Raw genomic sequence first — 18,981 nt, 5'->3', positions numbered from 1 at the left:
TGTCCTGTGGACAATGATACTGATTACTGGAAGAAACGACAGCTCAAGAAAATGACAGACTTCTACTTGCGAAAGAAAAAATATGCTTGATGATGGGGAAGTCAATTACAAATACAGTGAAATTGATCAAGGCAATGGGCTACTTCACATGATATTTCCCATGCATTGTCCCAAAACACGACAGAGTGATACAGTGTTTACCAAAATCAGAACGACGTTCTCCATGCCCTAATGAACTCTGCAATATATTGACAGTGCTAATGAGCTTCTCTTGTTAATCAGTAAAGGGGACTCCTCATGTATCCTCATGTATCACTTGAGGATCTTTCTTTTTTCTTTTCAGAAAACTTGATAGGTATACTTTTGCCCGGCTCAATAAAATTACTGTAAAGAGGTAAGGAATTAAAATTTTCGCAAATAATACGAGTGCTGATTTCCATCATTTTCATGTTAAAAAGACATAAAGGGAAAAAAATGCCAGGATCTTAAGCCCATTACAATTGCTTGGTTCAATATTTCTTACCGCACCAAAAACGCTCTGGGGAATTTAGCCCACTTTCACTTTAGGTTCAGAGTCAAAAAGAAACTGTTCTAAAGTCAGGTGTGTTCTGTTTCATCAAAGCACAGAACTGGGTAGCTTCCAGTTCAAATCAGAAAATAAGGAAGTTGTGTCCTTCCGTTAACCCATAAAATCCTAGCTACTACTAATGGTAACAAGTGATTGACTTGCCATTTTTAAAAAACAGTGAGAATCTGCCATCTGTAAAGAGGAACTAAGAGGCACACGTGGAAATTCAGGAACGTACCAAGTGTTCGCAATAAAACAAACTGCATTCCCAGCGCAAAAGGTCTCTCCTCATCTTCTACCGATCTATGATGAAGGGAAAGAAAGAAATGTTTTAAAACACTGGCCTCAAGAAAATGAACATCAAATCAAGCCTGCTTAGCACAGAGACGGGCACCAAAGAGCTGCTGTGCCAAAATATGTATATTAACCACAGCCAAACAAGACTGCTGATGTAGCTGAATTGGTCAATGAGTTCTCCCCAGTGAAGACTCCAAAGAAGCTCTGATTAACTCTGTTTCTGGGCAGATACTGGTGGAGGGCCAAAGGTTCATGGTTGAAGGTACAGAAGTAGCTCTGAGCTTCTAAAATCAGTTCTGTGAAAATAGATGTAATAATTTATCCTAACTACCGCATTCTTTTTTTTTCTATCTGCTTACACTTTCCAGAGGGCAGGTGTGTCGACTGAAAGTTATTCCCATAGTTTTTCAAGGAAAAGTATGAGGAAAGAAATTAAAGAAAGAAGTAGAGGGGTGCCTGGATGGCTCAGTCATTAAGCGTCTGCCTTTGGCTCAGGTCATGATCTCAGGGTCCTGGGATCGAGCCCCGCATCAGGCTCCCTGCTCGGCGGGAAGCCTGCTTCTCCCTCTCCCACTCCCCCTGCTTGTGTTCCCTCTCTCGCTGTGTCTCTCTCTGTCAAATAAATAAATAAAATCTTCAAAAAAAAAAAGAAATAAGTAGAGTCCAAGAAAAGTATAAAAAACAAGTCAAACGTTAGAAAAAGAGTGAATCCCTCCCCACTACCTCATGTTGTTCTTCTTTTCCCAAAACATATGTTCCAAGTAATTCCTACACGGCAGGAAGATTGGAATCTATTGATTTGTAATTAGAAAAGATTAAAGGGCTCCTTTTCTGAAGTTTTGGGTTAGAAGCCAGCTGGTGATTTGCCATGTTGGAGCGCAATGACATGGGCAGCCCTGATCTGGGTTATTTAACATCTCTTGCAGAATTAAAGTTTAAAGAGTGAGATTATTAAGGATTCATTTTTTAAAATGATGAAGTACCTGTTCTTTTCTGTCTCATACACATTGAGTTCTAGGTATAGCATGTTGACCTCCCCAGGACCCGCGCACCTGCCATCTTTTTCCCCACCTCCCTTATCTTTTCCTAGCAATTTGCCCAAAGCTGTACACACCATTGTTACTCCATAAGTATCTGTTGATGGAGGAATTGAGTGAAATCAACCAATGGACCTTCCCACCGGGTACTCTTATCGTACGTCTAATTCAGCATCCCATAAAGAAGAGAAGCCAAAATGTGCAGAATAAGCAGCAAGCAGCCTAACTGCCCTGCTAAGAATGACGTCCCAGGAGGTGTGACCAACAGGTGCCCAGCAGTGTGGGGCACAGTGTGGGGTACCCAGGGGGCAGGGTGGAGGTAAAGGAAGAATGAGGACTGATTCCCTTTCCTCCCCACTCCTTCACTGCCTCCCTGGTCCTCCTGAAGCTGCTGTGGGCAAGCTTTTTCTTCACCACGCCGTGCCCCCTTCCCTCCTTTGCCCATTGCAGTCTTTACTGCACATGCAACACACTGATCTGATTGGGTCCATGTCAACATTTTTTAACAGGACTTCCGTTAAAATAACGTCCGTGTTCTCTTATAAGCAAAAAACCACTAACAGGATGTACAACAAAACACAGCACGAACAACTGAAAAATGACATTTCCCAGTCCGTCCTTTCCTTGGTTCAACTCCAAAATTTTATATGATAGTAACATTCATGAAATCCGCATTTTGAACTGCAGCCCCAGCGGGAAACGTCACTGATCCTGGAGGTACTAACTACCTACAAGGTTGGAGATAATAGTCTTTGCTATACTTGAGACTTAGCAATGTCACCAAATGACTTCCTGTCCCCTCTGGAGTCAGGCTCCTTGTGGCTAACATGGTGACAGCTTTCAGCTCCTGATCTTGAACCTTATAGGACCCAGACTTAAGAAGGCAAAGGCAGCCCCAAGAAGTTTCACTAAACTACACGACTAGAACCCATCTGAATAAAGAAAGTTCTGGGGTATGAAACGTTGCAACCTTCCTTTCTCTTCCTGACATGGGAAAACACTTCTCTTAAATTCAATAAGCAAATGCCTGAGCGCCTCCCTGCACCATCTGACTTTGCTTTCCCCTCCACACTACCACATCAGTCCCAGCTTGGAATGTGTACTCTGGCAATTCTGAGTGTACAACCCACCTGGAAGTTGAGTGCGGTTCTCACCTGAGTGTTACTATGATGGCTGATGGTTGGGCACATGCTGTGATGAAGGTGACAATGAAGAGAAAAATTAAGAATGGGATAAGGGTATTGCAGGCCCGTTTGCACTTCCCAGACACAGCATAGCCGTTCTCATTGAGATAGGTTTTGACAATAACCACACGGAGCTGACTGCGCTGCCCGACTGTAGGTGGAGTGATCACTTGCCGGCTTTGGACACACGTGCATTCTGTGTAATTCCTTATCTAAGGGATAACAAAGATCGGTTGTGAGCCAAGCCAAAGCATAGGAAAATTAAGACAAAGTTAAAAGCCCTAACATAGCTCTAGTATTTAAATATGCATAATATTTTGCTGAGCGAAATAAGTCAATCAGAGAAAGCCAGTTATCATATGGCTTCACTCATATGTGGAATATGAGAAACAAAACAGAGGATCATAGGGGAAGGGAGGGAAAGCTGAACGGGAAGAAATCAGAGAGGGAGACAAACCATGAGAGACTCTTAAGTCTAGGAAACAAACTGAGGGTTGCTGGAGGGGAGGTGGGTGGGTGGATGGGGTAACTGGGTGATGGGCATTAAGGAGGGCACGTGATGTGATGAGCACTGGGTGTTATATGCAACTGATGAATCACTGAACTCTATACATCGAAAACTAATGATGTGTTGGCTAATTGAATTTAAATTTAAAAATATATACATAATATTTAACTGAAAATACAGCCTCATTGCTAACAGTAAGGATCCAAAGTGTGCATTCAACAGTGTCTGCTTAGCCAAATCGTTTAAACCTAAACTTTTATAAGGAGCTTTCAACACTGTTCTAGAGTGTTCACATTCCATATGCTCATTTTGGTCACAACTATGCTGTTATAATTCTTGGGCTCTCTGATTAGAGAAGCCCCTCAAAAACAGGAACTAAGGGCACCTGGGTGGCTCAGTCGGTTAAGTGTCTGCCTTTGGCTCAGGTCATGATCCCAGGGTCCTGGGATCAAGTCCCACATCAGGCTCCTTGCTCAGCAGGGAGTCTGCTTCTCCCTCTCCTACTCCCTCTGCCCTCCCCCTGCTCATGCTCTCTCTCTCACGCTTTCTCAAATAAATAAATAAAATCTTAAAAAAAAAAAACACAGGAACTAAGCTTTCTGTTTCTTTGTGCCTACTAGAGCACCTAGCATCAGCCTGACTGGATGCAGTGTAGGACCTAAAGTAAATATTTGTTAAATAGATGCAGAGAATTCATGATGCAGCCATGATGACTCCAGGGCCAGGACCAGGGAACATATCATTGGCTGTTTCGTTTGAAAAAAGCTAATTCAAGGAACTAAAAAGGTATTTCAAATAAAAGCAACCAATTAATCTTTCTGCCTGTTATGTTGTCAGACATCAGCTGAACTCACTTTGCCATTGTGCGCTCTCAGCCACTTAGAGAAGCAGTAGCAACAAATATGAGGATGGGGTGCCATTTGTCCATCTGTCCTCCAGGGACTGCTGGCCTCTTTTTAGGAAAGAGGGCTGTGCATTAGAGGACTCTGTCGATCACTTCCGGGGAAGGACTTAGCCACTGAAAACAGATCTTGTTGTCTCTTCCAACTTGGTCACACACTGGTGTGTGTGGTGACCCCAATTATATAATGGGTAGCCAGCAACAGGATTTCTCCATTTATCAGTATAGCTTAAAACTCAGAAATCAAATGACAATCCCAAAACATACAGTCAACGGGTCTAATCCCTTAACACCTACACATACAAGTCAACGCACCTTAACCTTTTTAATTAAAGCAGCCTCCTACAATCTGTTCTTATGCAAAGAATGAAACCAGGCTCAGTAAAGAACTGAGTAGAATATGAAAACCTCCCACAGTATTACAGCCTATTTATAATTCACAGAGAAGGGAATTCTCAAAATAGCCTATTCTTGAACTGACAGAAATATCTTTACTCTGAAAGTTGAAAGATAGAAAGAAAGAAAGACAGAGAGAGGGAGGGAAGGAGGGAGGGAAGAAGGAAGGAAGAAAGGAAGGAAGGAAGGGAGCTTGAACTGACAGTCTATGAAAAATGGCCATTGCCCATCTTCACAGACTCTGATCAGGGAAGGTGCTCTCCTATTCTCTTCTATCGGCACCGAAATGTGGTCATCTTGACCTTCAAATGCATCGCAAGGGCCCTGGCAGAGCAAGAAATGGGAGGCCTAGCCCTCAACCTTATCATGTTTCACTGAGTTGGCACAGAATGTAAAGTGGGAGAGGACTGATGTGGAACTAAGTCACTGCACCCACATTCTGCAATCGTCCCTAGGGGGAAAAAAAAATTATAGCATTGCATAATTCTCTATCCTCTGGCTCTTTGTCAGGACGTATTTTGTAGGTTATTTGAAGTTTCTTGAAAAGAGGGACTGAAGTCACATGTTAGCATATGAATCCTAACATGTCCTTGTCACAGGATGTTGGATCAACAACAGTACAGGAACTTGTGATATGTACTCACCCCAGTGCTAAGATTACCACTGTTAACACAGCCAGCCAGACAAGGGTTAAAGTATGTAATTCCATCTGATCCACAGACTGGCTCATACTCATGTATTTTACAACCACAATTAACATTGCAGCTTCCTGTCAGGTTCCTGTGGGGCATGGTAAGAGAAGGTCTAGAGAGAAAAAAGCAGGTCATGAGCAACATTTACTAAAATAAAACTCTAAAGAAAGTTCTCGATGTTAAGTAATTTGTCCAGTTTAGAGAAGCTAGTCCCATTAAATCAAAGCTTTGGTACTGTAAAGTAACCACCTTGGATAATTATCATGACTTTTAAACAAAGCATAAAGAAACATGTTTCAATCTTCCGGTACTATAAATTCAAGACTTCTGTATCAAATTATCTATCATGCCTTGAATCTACCTTCCATCTTGGTGCTACAGATCTGGGCTCAGCAGTTCTAACCCCCATATAACTACTCACTTATTATAGACATTAAGCTCTCTGTCTTAACAAATCCAGGCCTCGATTTCTTTAACTAAAAAAGAGAGGAACTACTTTTCTCTGCCAGATCAATAACACCATTAGGAGAGCACAAACAAAATCCATCCATCACAGTTGTCGACACAGATCCCTCTGACCAAAAACTTTAATTGTTCTGGAATAAATTATCAAAGAAAGATATGGGACTCTAGAAATTGAGTCAGAAGTGATTTTCAAAGAAGATCAGGAATCATATCACTAGTTTGATTCAAACAACCAGAGAGGAACGATTCAGTCCTTCTTTCAGAATGCCCAGATGTGGCTTCACAGTCAACGCGGTGGGTTTTGTTTTCTTGTAAGATCATGATGTCTGATTTAAAGAAATGATACAATATAAAAAGCTCTAATACAATCAATTCAGGCAACAAATATAAAAGGGTGGGGGAGTAGAAGGAAATGCTGTGGAAGAACAGAGGCAGGCAGGGACCCAGGAGGGACCCATGGAAGCCATGGAAGAATGAAAGGGGCTCCATAGTGACCTCTTTCCTTGGCTTCCGTGACCACCATTTTTGTCACTGATGAAATACTGTTCCCAAAGTCACATGAGTTAGTAACAGATCCATCATTCATTTATCCATCTATTCATCATCCATCCATTTGACAATATTCTGGAATGTCTGTGCATGCCAGAACTTATCTTTAATGGTTAGGTTGAGTAACTACCCCTCCAATAGCATAGCCCATCCCAACTCTATGTGTTAATCTATACACATAAAGCATTTTTCACTCAAAGATCTCTCTCCTGTGTCTTCTTTCACACTTTGATAACTGAGTCCTCAAATTTTAATGAAAGGAGCAAATTTATAGCAGTATTTAAACCTTATCAAGGAAGGCTTCTAAAGAAGTAAAAGTGAAATAAATTTTGTTCTTCACTTATGTCACTCTACAGAAGAAATTTTGTCATAAGACTTTGATAATTATGTGCACAAACTCTTGGATTCGTATCATTTTGTTGTATACTTTCAAAAATGTGATTCTAGACCAGTAATTCTCCACAGGGGCAATTTTGTTCCCTAGGGGACATTTTTGGTTGTCACAACTAAGGGAGTGCTACTGATCTGGTGGGTAGGGGGCAGGGATGCTTCTAGACATCCTCCAATACACAGAACAACCCCACACCACCCCACGCACAACAACCCTGATGACTACATTTGTGCCCCCATGCACAATTTAAACCCCCACATGACCCCTGCATGACTCCCATTGCCCAAGTCTTAGTGGTCTTGAGGGTGAGGGTGAGAAAGCCTACTCTAGACCTACTACTTCATTCCACAAATGATGAAATGGAGGTCCAGAGAGGCCAAATGATTCAGTATAATGCTAATTAGTGCTGTTTTAACTGGTACCAGATGAAAAGTGTTCTGTGTCCATTACTGTTCTCTTCACTAGTTCTTCAAGAGCTACATTGCAAGCCATGACCAAATAAAAGGGGTTTTATATGTCTGCATGTTTAGTCACTAAAAATGACAGGCTCCAAATCCATACAATATAGTTCTTACTATTGCTATTAAGAAGTTACAAAGAATTTCTTATTCAGAGCATGATTCATATTCATTTATGACCACCTCAAGCTTCCAAACACCTCTCTTTTATGGGTCTGTCTACTCAAGAGAAAGGAATCTAGGAGAATATAAACAGATGCTCCAAAACCCACTGATGACAGGAAGCAAAAGCTTTCCTGAGTTCCAGAAACAGAGGCACAGTCCCAGGTCACCATTGGGTATGTTTGCTTTTCTCATGAGAACATGACATCTGAAACAAAGAAATGATACAATAAAACTCTAAGAAAATCAAAACAGTCAACAAATATAAATAGCAGTGAAAAGAAGTGGGCATTCACGAGAAAGTCTTTAGGGGAAAAGGCCAGAGTGGCACAAAAAAGGAAAGACACAACAGGGTCAAGGCTTTACACTGTGCTGATTTTAAAAAAGAAATAAATTTTAAAGAATAATTATGTCTTGTTCGACTATCACTCACTTTTCAGAAAACAGGCTGGGCTATAATAAGGGTATAAGTGTTTAAATCTGAATAACACCAAGCAACCACTCATTAGCATGAAGGGAACCTACCATGGGAGTACAAATGCACAAGGGCTGTGAGGCACCACACTTACACTGTGCAAAGTGACTGTGCATCATGCTTCCAATAAACTAAAGCATTTCGGACAAGTTAGCTTTATAAGTTAGAGGCTCCTGTTAGCTCAGAGGCAAGGTAAGTGTTAATTTCCAAGTGAAGAAAAAGTCCTCACTGGGACACCTGGGTGGCTCAGACGGTTAAGCGTCTGCCTTCGGCTCAGATCATGATCCCAGGGTCCGGGGAACAAGCCCCGCATCAGGCTCCCTACTCAGTGAGGAGCCTGCTTCTCTCTCTGCCTGCCACTCCCCCTGCTTGTGTGCCTTCTCTCTCTCTCTCTCTCTGACAAATAAATAAATAGAATCTTAAAAAAAGAAAGAAAAAAAAAAGGCCTCACTAACAAGTGGACGGACAAACAACTGCAGGGTACAAGTTGCAAGCCTGAGAGTCACACTTGAGATATTACCGTAAAAATCGCAGAATTACAGAACTAGAAAGATGTGAGCGGTCTCTGAGATTATCTAGTACCACTTGCTGGTTTTAAAGAAAAAGAAACTATGAGAGATGTGATGACATGCCCCACAATCATTGAGGCTTCAAGAAAACCAGCCACAGGGAGACCAAATGAACAAAAAAGGGAAAAGGAGCAAGCTTGCCACCCAATCTTTATTAAATCAATTGCTTAAGGATCAACATTTATTTAAAGTAATATATAATAATCAAACAGACCATGGTTTAACAAAGTTATAATGTCCACCATGGGGCCATGACAGCTGGGTAAGTAAGGACACAGTTGCTCTCAAATGTCTCAGGACACAATTGTTCTCAAACGTCTCTCTCTGTCTCTGTCTCTCTGTCTCTGCCTCTGTCTCGCTCTGTCTTGTGCACGTGTGCATGGGCATGTGTGTGCATGCATGCGCACGCACACACACACACACACACACACACACACGCACACCAAGTATGTCAAATCACGCCACTCAAAGACCTAAAGAATACTTGGACGTCCCCATCTGACATACTTCTAAAGGTCACTGTAAATCAAAGAGGAGACCCCTAACCATCTTTCTGCCTTCCCTTAAGTGTCTCCCTATTAAGAAACATGACAAGTGGGCATCCATGCATCTTATGTTCAAGTCACATGGATTAAAAGAATGATTCATGTAGCAAATACCTTTTTAGCCAAATATACTAATCAACTAGAAAAAATTGATATCTTTCTCATAATATCTTAATCGCTATCAATTTATCTCAACCTTCAAGAAGACTTCAATTAGAATGTTTCTTTTTGATTCCACTTAAAAATTCTTGGCTTCATATTAAACTGTTTCCCTGGCTATATATAGCTGTTCAATTTCAGGTTTATAATTATTATTATTATCATCATAATCATCGTTATCATTTAAAACTAACATTTACAGAGCCCTATTTTTACTCCAGGAATTGTGCACTGAGATCTCTATATAAATTACCTCATCTATTCCTCATGAGAATTAAAATTATTATGACTGTGCTTTCATCTTTTAGATGAGGAAATTGAATATTGGAAAGGATAGATACTGTCAAATTTCAAAAAGCTAGTAAGAGCCAAAAATAGATCAAATCATATCCATATATCTAGAAATGAACTGTAAGCCTATTAATAAAAGTAGCTAGGATAATCCAGAGATGCACATACCTAACATCTCTTATAAACTGTCCTCTACTTTTTAGGAATTTCTTTTAAAATTAGTAACATCTATAATAAATAAAAGATCCTGAAGGGAACCAAAAGCTTTAAACAACGGGAGAAAACTTCAGTAGGTTAAGCTGTCTGTGAGACACAGAAGAAGAGATGAATGGTTTAATTAAAGAATTTAGAGGGGCGCCTGGGTGGCTCAGTCGTTAAGGGTCTGCCTTTGGCTCAGGTCATGATCCCGGGGTCCTGGGATCGAGCCCCGCATCGGGCTCCTTGCTCGGCAGGAAGCCTGCTTCTCCCTCTCCCTCTGCCTCTCTTTCCGCTGGTGCGCTTTCTCTCTTTCTCTCTCTCTCTCTCTCTCTCTCATGCTCTCAAATAAATAAATAAAATCTTAAAAAAAAGAATTTAGAGGGGCGCCTGGGTGGCTCAGTTGGTTAAGCGACTGCCTTTGGCTCCGGTCATGATCCTGGAGTCCCCGGGATCGAGTTTCACATCGGGCTCCCTGCTCAGCAGGGAGTCTGCTTCTCCCTCTGACCCTCTTCCCTCTTGTGCTCTCTATCTCCCATTCTCTCTCTCTCAAATAAATAAATAAATAAATAAATAAATAAATAAATAAATCTTAAAAAAAAAAAGAGGGTGCCTGGGTGGCTCAGTCGTTAAGCATCTGCCTTTGGCTCAGGTCATGATCCCAGGGTCCTGGGATCGAGTCCCACATAGGGCTCCTTGCTCAGCGGGAAACCTGCTTCTCCCTCTCCCACTCCCCCTGCTTGTGTTCCTGCTCTCGCTATGTCTCTCTCTGTCAAATAAATAAATAAAATCTTAAAAAAAAAAAAAATTTAGAAATGATGTGGCCAGAAATGCCAGGTACCAGGAGAGCTGGTAGTTGAGTATATCTAAATACACCATGTGGCAGGAGCAGGAGTATTGACAAAGAGGATGAAATGCATTTTGGGAAAGTTGCAGCAAAGGTCTGAATTAACAGGCTACATTCAATTTCTGTAGCGTTAGCACTTTGGGTCAATAAAACCATACTGAGACAAGTAACTTCAGGGAAAAATCCCAACCTCTGAGATTGTGGACTTGGTTGAAATTGGTGGATCACTCCATCCAACAGTCCCTGCCAAACACAGAAAACTGAGAAAATGCTTCCTCGTCACTTCACAGCTCAAGAAATCATCCCTGGAAAAGTTCTGGCCCAGTAATTCAAGTCAGAAGTAATTTCAACCAGAAGATGATATAATAGATCTTAGTTTTAAGTTCAAAGAGATGACACTTGATAAATGAAAGATAATAAAGCTAGCATTATTAAATGATTAATCAAGACTCAGTACCATTGAACAATTCTGTACATGGACATCAGATTTAACCCCATTTTTAAAAATTACTTGAAGAAAAGGTAAAAAGGTAAAGGGCAAAGAACTCACATTATGCAATGTGTTTATATAAAATCTTATTTAAGCCTCAGTGTTCCCAGTAAATCCTGACTCTTACAGCTATGAGATGGTTCTGACATGCCTGTGTGAAATACAGACACACAGGGGAAGCAATACACACTTCCTAATTACAACTGCAGGGAGGGGCGCCTGGATGGCTCAGTTGGTTAAGCGTCCGACTCTTGATTTGGCTCAGGCCATGACCTAAGGGTTGTGAGATTGAGCCCCACATCAGACTCTGTGCTGGGTGTGGAACCTGTTTGAGATTCTCTCTCTCCCTCTGCCCTTCAAGCTCCCCTCCCCTTCTTTAAAAAAAAAAGAAAAGACAAAATACAAAACAAAACAAACAAACAAAAAGCTGCAGGGTAATAGTGGGTGCTGGGAATATAATTACTTGAGTTGGGAATGAGCCAGGATATTAACCAGAGTGCGTAGGATCTTTCATTATGAAAAATCATCAAATTCTTAAATCTGAATTTTTTTCAATTTCATTGTATTGTGGTTAGAACACCTAACATGAGATCTACCCTCGTACAAAATTTTAAGTGTACAATACAGTGGTATACAGCAGATCCCTAGAGCTTATTCATCTTGGTTGACTAAAACTTGATGACCATTGATTAGTAACTCCCCATTTCCCACTTCTTCAAGCCACCATTCCACCTTAACTATTTTAGATACCTCATATAAATGAATCATCCTGTATCTGTCATTCTGTAACTGGCTTATTTCACCTAGCATGATGTCCTCAGCGTTCATCCATTCATCCCATATTGCAAAATTTCTTTCTTTTTTAAGGCCAAATTGTATTCCATTGTATGTATACACTACATTCTCTTTATCCATTCATCTGTCGATGGACGCATAGATTGTTTCCACATCTTGGCTGTAAGATCTGAACTTGCTAGGGGAACCACTAACAACATATCAGGTTCATTCTGCAAAAAGACTATGACTCCATTTTAGCTCAAAAGGAAAAGTTCATCTTTCTAAAACATCTCAACCCCATATCAGGTATTCGGGTGCCTCTTGAGCACTTGATACTAATTCAGTGATGGATCGTCATGAAGATTCACCCTGCTGGTGAACCTGGAGCCTCTCAGACAAGCTTTAATAAATGGAGGTGACTTATTTACTGTGCTTGCTTCTTTGTGTTTTTTTTCTTCTTTCAGAATATTTTAAAAATGAAAAACATTGCATTCAGAATCAGAGAAACCTGGGTTCAAATTCTAGTTCTACCATTTTCTGACTGTGTGACTCAGCAAGTTATTTAATCTTTCTGAGTTTCTTTCTCTTATTTCAATTGAGGAAAAAAAATACCATTTTAAATAGTTATTTATCAATTACTTATTATGTATGGGTTTTATCCTATTTTATCCTTTCTATATTTCTGAGAGATTGGTACTGTTATTAACCCATCTTAATGATGAGGGAATAGAGGCACAGAGGGTAAGGAATGTGCTGAGTACTTTGTTCAATTCTCACAGCAGTTCAACAAGATAGTATCTATCAGTATCTTCACCTTAAAGATGTGGAAACCAAGCACAAAAAGGTTAACTAATGAGCCCATACTCACACAGCTAGCATGTAGCAAGGCCTTGGTGAAAATCCATGGCGACCTGAGAGCCACTGAGCAAAAGCAGTGGGTGTTCAGAACACAGCACTATGCCCATAACTCAGCTGCACCAAATATGAGGAAATGGGCACCACTGCCAGAAACAGAGGCAGTCTCTGTGGCTCTCTTGGTCAGGAGGTGGTGTGTGACTTAGGGCTGTGTCCATATGAAATACAAAATGTAAGACGGCACCTGAGTTTTGTTTTCAGGAAGAACATAAACTCTGAAATAGATAATCTGGGTTTCCTTCGGTTCTACTCCTTATTAACTGATGATGTTGGGCCAATCACTTCATCTCTAAGCCCAGTTTCTTTAATTAAAACATGTGGGTAATAATACACGCAGTAATGTTGTAAGCATTATATATAAAAGATATACATAAACAAGTGCCAACTACCATACCTGAGCCAAACAGATGCCTCACAAAGCCTCCCTTTTTCACTGCCACTCCCTTTATCTCTCTTTATTGGCTTTAAAGAAGAAAAAAAAAATCCCACATGCAAGCCTCAAAATCATACAGAACAGAAAACAGTTTTTCCTTAACAGCCAGCTCATACTGATGAGCAGGTTGTACAGTGCACAAGAGCACCAGCCAAAAGAACAAGGAGAGGCTGAAATGGAGCCCACACCCTGCTTGGAGAAAGGGTCCCCTTATTCTTCACACAAACAGAACTGCTATTCTAAAAGTGCCAAGCCTGTGCCTGTGCATCTACACCACCCAAAAGTGTTTATACAAATTCAATTTTAGTATACTATCTAATATTAGTATACTATCTTCCTAGAAGTATTTTGGAAGCCAGAGGAATTCTCCAAGGAAACTGGGTTTTTTTATTTTGCTAATTTATTAACTTTGATGAAGTCAGGTTGCAAATACTGGAATGAATGGATCCTTGAAGCAGCCTAAGGCACACCTAATCAAGTTCTGCTTTATTGAATACAGTTAAATGAGAAGTATACCATAAATCATGGATTTAGATAAGTAAGACATTTATTTTCACCAAGTTCTTACAAGTTCAGCACTAGATGAATAACATTCCTGCACAGAGGTAGATGTCAGACATTCATTCATCTTTTAAAGAAGAAAAGGGAGTTTAAAGAAGAAAAGCTTTGTATGATCTAGAAGAGAAGGGAGAAGAGACAAGAAACTAACTTTTTCAGCACATACTACATGCTGGACACTATGCTAGGAAATATCAGAAAACTTCCCTAATACAATCCTCAGAATCAAAACTACAAACATTTATTTAAAATGTTAGAATGCTTCAAACTGGAGGTTGAGAATGGAGGAAAGAGATGCTGACTTCTCATTTTTTACCCTTCTGCAGTATTTTAATTTTTCAACTACATGTGTTTTACTTTAATTAGGCTTGTAACCAGGTGTGACTGACATTATCACCAATTTAACAATGAGGAAACCAATACTCAACAATATTCAGCGATTTTCCTGCAAGGTCACACAGCTAAAAAATTAATGGCTCTGGTACTTTTCTTTGAAAATAAAACCATCTTTGACAAAGGAGTTTGGGGGGAGAGGGGAGAGGAGGTCAAGAAGTTCTTTCTTGGGACCTCTGTTTTCTCACTAACACAGAATCTGGGATGCCCAACAAGAAAAACAAGGCTAAGATAAAATACTTGAAGAAAAGAATTTTTAAAAATGCAACCATCATGGGGCATAGGAAAGGAAGCTGAGCAGGGCCAAGAAATGGATTGCTCAGCAAAGATGAGGGCCTGCTAAGATTGGAACTCATAAATTTGTAATGGAGCCAATCAGCACAATTATATAATTTTTGCCCATAATGCTGGAGAGTCCAGAATCAGTTGATTCAGGATTGGCAAGACAGATATGGTGCTAAGCAAGTCTTGAGGAGACTTGCAGTTTAAAAGCAGGTAAGACAATGAGTCTGCCTTCCCTCCCTGCTGAGTATGCACTTAAAATTAAAGCAAGTAAGATTAAAAGGAATAAAGCTAGCAAAGACGAATGGAAAGAGTGACACCAAACTTCACGAAAATAGCAAGTGGATAGGCATAGGTTTATGTGATGAGCAGATCCCACCTTGGAGAAGAGCCAACCTGCCCCATGCACCCTCCACAAGGCTCCACAAGGTTCTGAGCTTAAAGTTATCAGATGTGGCAGAAGCCAAAGGTGAGGATGAAGCTGAGGTTTGAGGGAGAGAAAATTGTATCGGTGGGCCCTTCCTTTCTCATATTCACTCACCTCCAGCCCCACGTCAGAGCCCAGACATTCTCTGGAAAGCTCTTCCCTAAAGAGACTGGAAGAAATTTAAAAAGCAAGCTTCTACTCTAGATGTTGACAAATGAAAATAAAACTCTCTCATTTTTGTATGGGGGTGAGGGTGGGGCACATAACCTGAAAGGTGCTAGACTGAGTCTTGTCAACCTGTAAAGCCCAGAATAAACAAACAGAAAAACTGACCCTTAACATCAAATGGCAAAACGTGAGGCACAAAAACAAGGTAAAGAAAACAAAATCTAATTATATACACAGATCTGAGAAGATATTATTCCTTAAAAAGACATCAGAATGTTATGAAAAGGGAATACTCAGAATACAACAAAGAAAAAAGTTATTCTTGAAATAAAAAAAAATTACATAAAGAATGGAAAACAAAGTATGGAGGAATCTCTCATAGCAAAGGACATAGGAAATATGAGAGAACAAACTACACGTACAGGCAACCAGTCTGTAAGTTCCAACATTGGATTAGCAGGAGTCCTGATGAGCTCATGGAAAATAGAGTGAGCAAAGCTGTAGCAGAAGAAAACTTCTCTGGGAACCAGAAGATTAAGATGGATCAGAGGGCACCTAACATAATGAATGAACAAAGCCCTGGGCCAAGACATTCATTCATCCATTCCTTCCTTCATACAACAAACATCCTGAATTGCTTTAGATGATGGGGATGCAACTATTATGGAGACCGCTATAGTAATTGTTCTTGAGGAGCTCATATTTTAGAAACAGGAGGCATGAGCAGAGGAAATAATTAAATGAGGTAATTTCAGCTAATGGTAAGTGCTATGAGGAGACTAAGGAGGAGTGATGAGATAAAGAATGAGGGAAGAGGGCACCTGGGTGGCTCAGTCGTTTAAGTGTCTTCCTTCGGCTCAGGTCACGATCCCAGGGTCCTGGGATCGAGTCCTGCATCGGGCTCCCTGTTCAGCAAGGAGCCTGCTTCTCCCTCTGCCCCTCCCCCTCCCCCGTGCTTCCTCTCTCTCCCTTCCTCCTTCTCCCTCCCTCCCTCTCTCCCTCACAAAAATAAATAAATAAAATCTTTTAAAAAAAAAAGAATGAGGGCAGAGCTGGCTCCCTTCAGTTGGGCAGGGAGGGGCAGCCTCTCTGAGAAAGTGACATTGGAAGGGCCCAGCTAAGACAAAATCAGAGGGGAAAGCATTCCTTATGAAAACTCCTTGAATAAAAAATTTCCTAAAAACTTCCAAATAAAGTTGGCCAAAGACAAATGAAAGCTAGGACTGGAGTTAAATTTCTTATCAGCAACATTAGATATGGCTTCAAAGTTCTCAGAAAGGTAACTTTTAACCTATAATTCTATGCCCACTCAAACTATCCTTAAACGTGAGAGAAGAATAACGACACTAATACACTGACAGGCTCAGAAAGTTTTACTCCCAAGTACTCTTTCCTCTGGATGGTATTTGGGTATTTTTCTCTAGCAAAACAAGGAGTTACAAATAAATAAGCAAACAAAAATTAGTGGATACAATTGAGATCTATGAAAGGAAGTTCCAGGATATAAATTATGCCTAGAGAGCCACTAGTCCAACTGAAGCAAGATTATGGAAAAAGAAGAATTCAATAAAACAAAGTACATGTTGAAAACTTAAAAAATATACATGAGCATGGGAAAGGCCAGTAGTCAGGGAAAGAATAGGCCGTCTGAACTCAGGGACAGACAACACAAGAAATAGGGTGGTCCAAATGTGATACAGTTTTAGGCAGATGCCCATCCCCACCCAAGATAATGGATGACCACTCTTTCCTCCACCTCTTTATTTTCTGGAGAAAATGAACCAAAGGCTCTGGACTTAAGAGCATCACACATAAAGGAGCCCTTTGGTGAGATGCTAGAATGGTGGCAGGGGAATTAGGTAAAACTCTACAGAATGAACAGAAGGACCCAGGCCCTTTCCCATCACCAGCCCACACTCCCAGCTCTAGAATGACAGCAGGTAGGCTTACAACCCTGAACCCACCCCAATACAGCCACAGCCAAGAGACAGGAGAACCCTGCTCCTGAGGAGCCAAAGCACCTCAGAGGTAAGACCTCAGGTTCTGACACCTAGCACCCCAATGAAAATGCCAGTTCCAGCCCTCCCGTTACCCAACAGGGAGATCCACCAAATGACAAGCTCTGCCATCAGACACAGAACACCTACTCAGCTTTTTAAATTCGTGTTCTTCAACACTAAGAGAAGGCTAAGAATCACCAAAATGTAAGGGAAACTTCCAACATAATTGAGACAGCAAAATAGACAGCAGGTATTCAGAGGACACAGACAATTCAGGAAGGAAAAGAAACTCTCAATCATGCTGGAGAAGTAACTGAAGATATTCCACCCATGAAGCAAGAGGACTAGAAGCAAGAAACCATCAAAAATCAAAGAAAACAAAGATAATGGAAATAAGACATTTATGAATTCCAGGAAAATCAATGCTGTACAAAAGAGGAAATCACCTCATGACACACTACTTGTGTCTCAGCAGTTAATAACACTGTCGTAACCAAACACGAGAAATATCAAAGAAGGATTTGACCACAATATCTGAAAGGAAAGCTGCACTCCTCATTTACTAAGAGAGGGAGTCATAAATAATGTCCCAGTTTGGTTAATTTATACATTATGTCTTAAAAATATAGAGGTGAATACCAGAAGAGACAGCTAAGAAGAATTTAAAATTATTGGCCTAGGAAGCAGGATTGGTCAGGAGACTGTTGGTTTTTTGCTTCTAACTTCTTAATTCTATTTGTTTTCCAACTGTAATAAAAATAATTCGATAGAAGTGGAAATTATTCTTAATTTATTAGTGATGACTGATAACAAGAGCTATCTTTCAGTGAGCACTTACTGTTGGCCAGGCATCGAGCTGAGAGCTTTACACATGTTACTCATACTATCCTTGCCTGTAGCTTCTCAAGTGATTCTTGTTGCTACCGACTAAATATTTGGGTCCCTGCAACATCCATAGGTTGAAAACGAACCCCCAGTGTGATGGTATTTGGAGGTTGGGCCTTTGGGAAGTGATTAGGTCATGAGGGGGGAGCCCTCATGAATGGGATCGGTGCCCTTATAAGAGGGACTCTAGAGAGATGCCTCACCCCTGCCACCACATGAGGACACAGGGAAAAAGACGGCCACTTATGAACCAGGAAGTGGAGCCTCACAAGACACCAAATCTGCAGGTACCTTGATCCTCAACTGCCGAACTGTAAGCAATAAACTTCTGTTGCTTCTAAGCCACCCAGTCTACACTATTCTATTTCAGTAGCCCGAAGGGACTAAGACACTATTATCATCACCCTATCTTACAGATGAGGATACTGAGCCTTACAGTTAAGCAAGTAGCCAAGCAGAATGAAGATGCAAATTCAGATTTAACTCAGGAATCCGGGCTCCTAGTCTATACTGCCCTTAAATTTTTAAAACACATTATTTCCTATGCCATTCTAAAAGAAGGCACTAAAAGAAGCTATGTATCAGTACATGCATCACCCAGACACACATCTACTGATGAGAAAAAGATTCTTGAGACAAGTGACCATATTCTGTCATCTACATAAGCTCTGATTGGCATTCATCTTTTTTTTTTTTTCCTGATGTTTTAGGTTGGCTAAGTGAAATTAAAGCTTTTCTTTTTCAAATTTCAAGTGGAACATTTTATAAGACGAAACTCCACTAAAAACCAAAAGGAAATAGTGCTTGTTGACAGCAAACACAAAAATCTAGGCACTGGAGTTCTGTCCAATGAGTAGATCCTAACAAACCCAAATGTATAAAAGTTATGATTTTCTTAACACTCCAAGAAGAATTTTCCACCTTCTTTTAGAAAGCATGTAGGAAATCAATCCTCAGATCCACT

The 18,981-nt window shown here is 40.6% G+C and overlaps 1 protein-coding gene across 2 annotated transcripts in view; it reads right to left on the bottom strand.

Moving 5' to 3' along the window:
* Positions 1-18,981, bottom strand: part of SLCO5A1 (solute carrier organic anion transporter family member 5A1) — a 126,503-nt gene that overhangs the window by 2,414 nt on the left and 105,108 nt on the right. Inside the window, exons 6-8 of one of the 2 annotated variants that reach the window (XM_028112975.1) lie at positions 5,536-5,695; positions 3,057-3,298; positions 807-871 (exon numbers count right to left, since the gene is read on the bottom strand). In XM_028112975.1, coding sequence (XP_027968776.1) covers positions 807-871; positions 3,057-3,298; positions 5,536-5,695 — 467 coding nt within the window. The remainder of the gene's footprint in view (positions 1-806; positions 872-3,056; positions 3,299-5,535; positions 5,696-18,981) is intronic. The other variant, XM_028112983.1, reaches the window with a different exon arrangement.

The sequence above is a fragment of the Eumetopias jubatus genome, unplaced genomic scaffold, assembly GCF_037043125.1.
Source record: "Eumetopias jubatus isolate StellerSeaLion01/CBP00866 unplaced genomic scaffold, mEumJub1_p1.0 scaffold_4, whole genome shotgun sequence".
NCBI classification, from domain to species: domain Eukaryota; kingdom Metazoa; phylum Chordata; class Mammalia; order Carnivora; family Otariidae; genus Eumetopias; species Eumetopias jubatus.
The sequence above is the reverse complement of the archived record's forward strand: the minus strand, read 5'-3'. Positions and strand labels throughout refer to the sequence as shown.